The sequence below is a fragment of the Thunnus maccoyii genome, chromosome 2 (genome assembly GCF_910596095.1).
Source record: "Thunnus maccoyii chromosome 2, fThuMac1.1, whole genome shotgun sequence".
Classification (NCBI taxonomy): Eukaryota; Metazoa; Chordata; class Actinopteri; order Scombriformes; family Scombridae; genus Thunnus; species Thunnus maccoyii.
This window is the reverse complement of record NC_056534.1, coordinates 13,395,426-13,403,587: the sequence shown is the minus strand read 5'-3', so window position 1 is coordinate 13,403,587 and position 8,162 is coordinate 13,395,426. Positions and strand designations below refer to the sequence as shown.

At 38.0% G+C, this 8,162-nt stretch overlaps 1 protein-coding gene across 1 annotated transcript; it reads left to right on the top strand.

Annotated features, from left to right (window-relative positions):
* The first annotated feature begins 2,545 nt into the window (after positions 1–2,545).
* On the top strand, positions 2,546–7,854 carry rps3a (ribosomal protein S3A). The gene is made up of 6 exons (XM_042425267.1): positions 2,546–2,653; positions 3,323–3,426; positions 4,490–4,677; positions 6,842–7,050; positions 7,331–7,440; positions 7,686–7,854. Exons 1-6 carry the CDS (start codon positions 2,592–2,594, stop codon positions 7,811–7,813), a joined length of 801 nt encoding a protein of 266 aa, XP_042281201.1. The 5' UTR covers positions 2,546–2,591; the 3' UTR covers positions 7,814–7,854.
* Positions 7,855–8,162: the final 308 nt, after the last annotated feature.

Genomic DNA, 8,162 nt, shown 5'->3' with positions numbered 1-8,162 from the left:
TAATTCAGTCAACATTTCAAATGGCATAAACTATGAGTGTAAAAACAATAAGACATTGGGATGTTTTGTCATTTGTAAGGAAGGCTTCAAACATTTTAGGTGAAAAGATTTTAAATTTCTGGCATACAAATGATCTTGACGGACACATTATCTCTGCTAGAATGTTTTTGCACACGTAATGGCTGCAGTGCACATTTTCCAAATATTGTTGCGTGTAAAGAAACATCACATTTATCAGACCTTTGTTACTTGTTTAGATACAGACACATGAATGTCAGTGTTTTCTTAGAATACTGCACATGAAACATCACTTCTCAGCTACCTGCAGTAGCCTATTACTAATACTATTACTGTATGTCTGCTTATTGGGGAAACTGTGTTTTTAGGGAGTGTTTTGTTTAATTTTACCAACAGATTATATCTTCCCCTTTGTTACAATAACAGTGCGGGTGGAGTAACCTACACACCAGCATGATGTGCTAACACACCAAGAGACTGGTTCTTCCTGTTCAGAGAGAGTAATGTTGGTGTTTTCTTTTATAATCAAAGTAATCATTGTATAGTAACAAATTAAACACATAGTACATGTGGTGCCTGTGACACGTGTGGAAACACATAAAAGCTGTAATAATTTGAATATAATAAGCAATCAAATTGTGAAAGGATATTGTGTGAAACTGAAATTGAAATTCCAATGACCTTTAGTTGATTTTTCATATAAAAAATGTTTTACATACTTCACTTTAAAAACATCTTTCTAAAGTTATGTTGTTTGAATGTCTCTTTGAAATTTCCAGTAGGTATTTTCAAGTTATACAATTCCAAAACCTTTTTTTTAAACATTGATGGATGTATAATTTCTGAAAGCTTGACCATCAAAAACCTGGGCATTATTTTTGAATCTTGTCTGACATTCTGGTCTCATATCAAGGCTATTACCAAGACAGCATTTTTTCATCTTAGTAATATTGCTAAAATCTGACCTATTCTATCCTTGTATGATGCTGAAACCTTAATCCTTGTCTTTGTATCTTCCAGACTTGATTATTATAACGTCCTTTTCTCTGGTGTTCCTAGTTGTGCTACTAAAGGTCTTCTGCAGCTACAATCTTGACAAAACCTAGAAAATTTGACCATATAACACCCATTCTGGCCTCTCTTCACTGGTTACCAGTGCAAGCTAGAGCTGATATTAATGTTCTTCTTTTAACTTATAAAGTCTTGCATGTACTTGCACCACCTTACCTATCTGAGATAATTACACCATATACACTGGCACACCCTCTTCGCTCTTTCAATTCTAGTCTCTTGGTCATTCCTTCAGTTAACAAATAATCAGTTGGCTTCAGAGCGTTTGCCTACCATGATCCTTATCTGTGGGGTGGCCTTCCAGTACTCGTTAAAGAAGCAAGACTGAAAACCTTTATTCATTTCATTACAGGCTACTTAGTCAGGTCCATTATCTTTTAACATCCCTTCAACACTGATGTTCTTAATATGTTTTAAAATTGTTTTATTTTAATTTTCATTATTTTAATTGCTTACTGTATGTTTTGTCCTATGTATTCTCTTTAATTGTAAAGTGTATTGGGACCATGCTGAATGGTGATTCCGTTCTGTAAATAAAATTGATTGATTGATCGATCGATTAATCGATCGATCGATCCAGGGTCCACAAATTCAGAAATTAAGAATACTTTTTGTTTATTTTTCTCTTCTGATATCAGTTGATTTCTAAACTTGGGTATTGGTTTATATTGGGTACCAATACAATTATCAAGGGTCCTTTTTTCATTCTCCAGTATGGAAACAAATGGGATCATTTTACACCGTGGAGGCAGTTTAGCACCTACATTTATTATTCTTGTGCAATCTTTAAATAAATCATTCTACCAATAGTTTTTGTCATGTCTTGTCCTGATCTGAGTGGTTTGGCAGTGTATTGGATGTGGTTTTAGAATTATGATCATATTCACCGCCTTAATTGTAAACATATGCAATGTAAGCTGTTTTCATCTTTGATGTGTCACATGAACAAGCCCAATGAGACAAAAGGAGGGATGATAAAACTGACATAGTTTGCCTAGAAAGTAGTAAAATTCAAGAACAACAAAGAACTCACACATGCCAGAGAAATACTAGGATGGAGACTGGAAATGTTTTATACAAAACTGTATGGACTTTTACATTAGGGAACTGTTGTTCTTTCTTTTCCTTTCTATTGTATGTATCTGTTGAAAATGATTTTCAAAACCTTGGTTTTCCATTTAAACTAGTCTATTTAAAAGCTAAGTGTATTTAAACTTAAACTTAATTTAGTGCCCACTAGTAATTACATTTCACAGTGAGGTTATCTGTTGCTTGTGAATTTCAAATAATTACTTACACTTAACTTATCTGCTTCAATAAACACAAACAAATACATTTAATTCATGAAACCCCTGACTAATGGACTGTTTAGTCTTTTTACCAGCAGAGGGCACCAAAAAAAGGCACGGAGGACTCGCGAGATAGGACAAATCTCACGAAATCGGTCTCTTTAATTCTCGCGTGATTTCGTATTTCCTCCTCTTTCACTCCCTGTAGCCAACATGGCAGTCGGCAAGAATAAGAGGCTGACCAAAGGCGGCAAAAAAGGTGCCAAAAAGAAGATGTAAGTAGAAAATTCCTACACCGGAGCACAAAATACGTATTGCTTATTACACTAGTAACGCTTGGGTCTAAAAAATATGAAGGATGAAGCTGATTTTAAGTGGATGTTACGGGGCCAGTGCTAACCTTTTCGCCGCCGGCCTCTGTGGCGCTGGATGCAGTTGTAACATGCTGTTTCCTTTGACTCTGTGATATTACATCTTCACGTTTTGTAGTTGGTTTAATTAGACGTATATACCTAATCCAACAGGCTCTGAGTATGTTAAATAAAGCAGTAATAACTGTACGAGTTTGGCCGCACAGTTAAGGCCACTAACGTGAGTATGCCAAATGCTGCTAGTTATGTGTTAGCATTGATTTAGCCGATCATATCTATCAATAAGGTAGGCAAATTCCACAATAGAGTGTTTAATGATAAGAATAGTGGTACTGACATTAATGAACAACCCAAGTTGTGTGTCCAAGCGCTGAAAAAGTCGCTGGATATTTGTGAATAACTACGATTGAGCCAAATCCTCTTATGGTGCGTGCTAACCCGGGCAGTGTCCTTAGCAGTGCGTGTTAGCCTCTAACTCTATCTCACAAGCTGTCTGTGTTTTGGTTGGAGCTGTGTGTGCGCGCAGAGTAATGGATTTTAAATGAATTCTAAATGCTTCTTAATCTCCTGTAGTGTGGACCCTTTCTCCAAGAAGGACTGGTATGATGTCAAGGCACCTGCTATGTTCAACATCCGCAATCTTGGCAAGACCTTGGTCACCAGGACCCAGGGAACCAGTAAGTCTGCATTTTATGTAGTGAAATTGCTTAATATGTAGTTAATGTGTGCCGTAACGGACTGCCTGACATGTTATGCTTATAGTGCCAGTTCCAACTGGAGGTAAACTGGTTCGCATATAGCTCATATTTGTCTTCATCTTCTTTGTAATATAAGAGTGACAAGCACAAACCTTTCAGCCGATCTCTTCAGTGTGAAAATGCAACTTAACTATTAGTGCTTGTTACCCTCGTGCATAACAGAATAATATAGGTAAATGTACTTTGAAATGTTATATTTTAGTGTTAACCTCCAGCTAGAATGGCAGGTTTTGTTGTTTTTAATTGCAACAGGGGTGAGCACACCATTCCTGAACTATATCATTGTCACTGACAGGATTGATGAGATTGTTTGTAGTTAAAGAGGATAGGTTCACAATTTTTCAAGTCCATCCTAAAATAACAGTCACATGCCCAAATGAACCAGTGAAAGAGGTTTTCATCACTGTACTCATTCCTCCTATTCATACTGGCTATTAAAAGATCCCCTTCAAATGTGCTTTCAATGTAAGTGATGGGGGGCCTCAGTGTGTCCACACAGTCATTTTGTGCAAAAATGCATTGAAAAGTTTATCTGAAGCTTATGAGGCTTCAGCAGTTTGAGTAAGTCAAATAAAGTGCCTATCTGCCACATTTACAGTCTTTTTAGCATCGAATTCCCTCTTTGTGTTTCCTCGGACAGCGTTTCCCTGTTGAGCTGCGGTGGAAATACATTAACAAAGAGAGGGACTTTGGCATTAAAAGGACTGTAACATTGAAAGATATTTGTTTGATTTGGCTAATTTGGACGGTTGAAGCTTCATATTGGCTTCAGATAAACTTTTAATACATGGCAGACTCTAAAGATGATACTCTGATACAATGGGAATGAATAACAAACTGTTTCAGTCCCCGATGGTGATTGCAGGTTACTTATGAGATCAACTGATTTTCCTATTCTGTACATTTCTCTAATTTCACTACCTTTATTCAGTCCTTTAAGTTCTTGTTTTCTAACCCTCTTATGTTATTCACCACCACTTAGGAATTGCCTCAGACGGTCTTAAGGGACGCGTGTTCGAGGTGAGCCTTGCTGACCTGCAGAACGATGAGGTGGCCTTCCGTAAGTTCAAGCTCATCACTGAGGATGTTCAGGGCAAGAACTGCCTCACAAACTTCCACGGCATGGACCTGACCCGTGACAAAATGTGCTCCATGGTCAAGAAATGGCAGGTAATGATCACATGTTTCACGAACAGTGCTGTATATCTCAATATTTCACTGCACCCATTAAGCCCTGTGATTTATTAACAATATCAAGAATTAGGAAACGGTACGAGCATATTTGACCCATATTGATAAGTTCTTTTAAAAGCCTTGAGGTTTGATACCAGCCTTGTTTTTATGTTATTTTCATCAAAGAATGTTGATTTGGTTAAATTGAGCATAGTGAACCTCCAGAAGCAGTGATATTGTACATGTGACATGAGCTTGTGACTAGAAGGATGAGGAACAGCCAGGACAACTTGAGAGGAACCCAAGTTCAGGTGTCTACTGAGATATTTGATAAACTGCTGCAGTAGTAGCCAACAATAGAAGTTAAGAGCTGAGCAGGTTGAGTGTATCTGGTAGATACCAGCATGGATGCTTCATCTACTGCAGAAAGGGCTAAAAACTTAATGCAGTTATGTCATTTAGGCATAATCACCATTTACAGTGAGATTGGTGGAATATCTAATATATTGTAAGAATACTAGTGTAGGTGGGGGGGAAACCATGTTTTCATAAACCATAGTCATTTCAACTACTACTACTCAATGTCTCCGAACATGCAGTAATTCCTCCATAATACGTATGGAGGACACAAGTGATGGCAATATAAAACTCTTTATTACCAAAAAAGTTCCAGGATCAATAGAGCCAGAGGACCTTAGAACAAATAATTCCTGTTGTGCATTCCTGTTTGTGTTTCCACTGCATCTGAAGAACCATAAAAATTTGGTAAATTGACAGATTATATGACTGTGGTTAAAACTCAAATTTTACAAATGAGAATAAAACCCCAGAGTCATGTTGTTCTTATCTAATGTTGTGTGACTAGTGTTTGATTTGAATGTAATGAGTGAATGAAAATGAGACATGCAGAGGAGGAAAATGAGGCTGAAAACTCAGAGCGCCTCTCCACAGTTAATGATCTGCTTAGTGTTTGTTAGTCTTATGATGGTCACATTTAAAAACAAGTCTTTATTTAGTTCTCTCATTCACTCTAGCTCACACAACCACCTGCACACTCTGTGCATCTTGCTTCTTTATTTCTTCTGAATTGGGAAACAACTAAATTCATATTTTAGTTTTTAACTTTGGTAAAGAAAATATGATGCTATTATTGATACTAGAGTACTGTTTTTATGAATGAAGCGGTACACAAGTTGAAGCAGCCGTAGTATCTGTGAAGTAGCTACTTCTATCACACTTTGAGCTGTCCCACAGGGAATACATTTAGGATTAGATCTTGAGTTCTGAAAACAGTTCTTAGTCCCCTGGGAAAGTTCCTCTGGTGTTAACACCTTACCATGGTTTGTGTTTATGGACCAGTTTTTTGTATCTTTATTTCTGATAGTAGTTGACTGAAACACACAATGTGAAATGGTATTGATGATTACTGTCCCACAACAGTGGAGCTCAGTAGCAGCAAACTGTTAAACATGAACCATAAAAAAATCATGTTAGCCCATCAGAAGCTAAGCAGGGACATTAGTTATACTTACAGTGCATCTGTTTGGTACTCATAGGATAAAATGCATAGGAAGCACAGAAACTCGCTCCACTGACAGTTGCAGCAGTAGGCACGATACAGTGCAGCCAACAGACTTGTATTGTTCTGACTTAAAGGTGCAACTTTTTCTCATCTGAAACCGCAGCTTGGCTATATTTATTGCACTCAATCTACATGTAAGAACAGCACAGCTAGTTTGATGTTTTAGTGGATACTTATTTCTTTTATCTTGAATAACTTGTAAATTCTAAAACTGTAATTACTGGAATAAATACATACTTTGCAAGACATATGGTCATACATCAGTAATCCGTGGTGTTTTTCTAAAACTTATCTACAAGGCATTGAGTAGCAAATATATATCCAACGCCAAGTAAACCAAAATGCAGTCTGGTACAACTCATCTACAGGTTGTAAACACAATATTTTGGGTGATGAAGGAAATCTGGTAAGAAGCAGGTTGAGGGAATGTGAGCACAGCAGAGGTTACATTACTACAGAGAGGACATTTGGAACACAACGAGGAAACGTTCACATTGAGAGTGCCACCTTTCCATCTGCAATATATATGTATATGCAGTATTCAAAATCTAACCAGGAATGTTGTTTCTTTCCACTCAGACCATGATTGAAGCCCATGTGGATGTGAAGACCACCGATGGCTACCTTCTGCGTCTGTTCTGCGTGGGTTTCACAAAGAAGCGCACCAACCAGATCAGAAAGACCTCCTACGCCCAGCACCAGCAGGTCCGCCAGATTCGCAAGAAGATGATGGAGATCATGACCCGTGAGGTTCAGACCAACGACCTGAAGGAAGTCGTCAACAAGCTGTAAGTCATAGTTTCTCCTGCCGCTAAATGAACTGGAATAATCATTTTATTGCATATTCATGGCATGTTTCTAATGCTGGTGGTGATCAAAATGGCTGATTTAGATTGTGGGTTGTGTCCAATTATAGAGGTCAAGTCTTGGCTTTGCGGATTCAATTTCTTGTATTTGAGTTTACCATCAGGTGATGTTTAGTTAAACATGATGGTTTATGTTGATTTGTGACATCTCTGAAAAAGATTGGTGACCCTAATACTAAAATGTTGTGTTTTTATGTTCCAGGATCCCAGACAGCGTTGGCAAGGACATCGAGAAGGCCTGCCAGTCCATCTACCCTCTACACGACGTCTACGTTCGCAAGGTCAAGATGCTTAAGAAGCCCAAGTTTGAGTGTAAGTGTACACAACAGTACTGGATATACACCTATTCTTTTTTTTTTTTATGTACTTAAGGGAACACATGATGACTGTTTTCGGTCCCATATGATCTCCTGATTACTATCCATTAGAGATCGTCTGATGATCCCTAACAAAAAATGGATCCCCATTTCAGTGTCTCTGAAGATGGGTTGGGTTTATGCCCTCTTAACTTTGAATCATCACCCTGATTTTTAAACTCTTATCGTGTTCTGTTGCAGTGGGCAAACTGATGGAGCTCCATGGTGAGGGCGGTGCCGGCAGTGCAGCAAAGGCCTCCGGTGACGACACTGGAGCCAAGGTGGAGAGGGCTGATGGCTACGAGCCCCCCATCCAGGAGACAGTCTAAACACCTTGACAGATTTAATAAAAAATGTAAATGACCACAAACTGTACTGTGTTCTTTCAATCTTCTTTTTGTGCATACAGTAGAAGGGCTGCAACATTTTATACACACACAGCAGTTGGACACAATAAAAACCTGTACAAACAGTGAAATCATATCCAGAAGCCTTACAAAAAAAATCTGACACTTGTTTTCAATCTGACCATTACATATGCCATGTTACATTTGAACAGCATTAATACTGTATTGCAAGGTGGTAGTTTGCCAATGTTATAGGTACAATGAATGTTAAGTGACTTGAGAATAAGCAGTAAGTGGGATTTAACAGTAAGTCATGTTTCATTAGAAGATA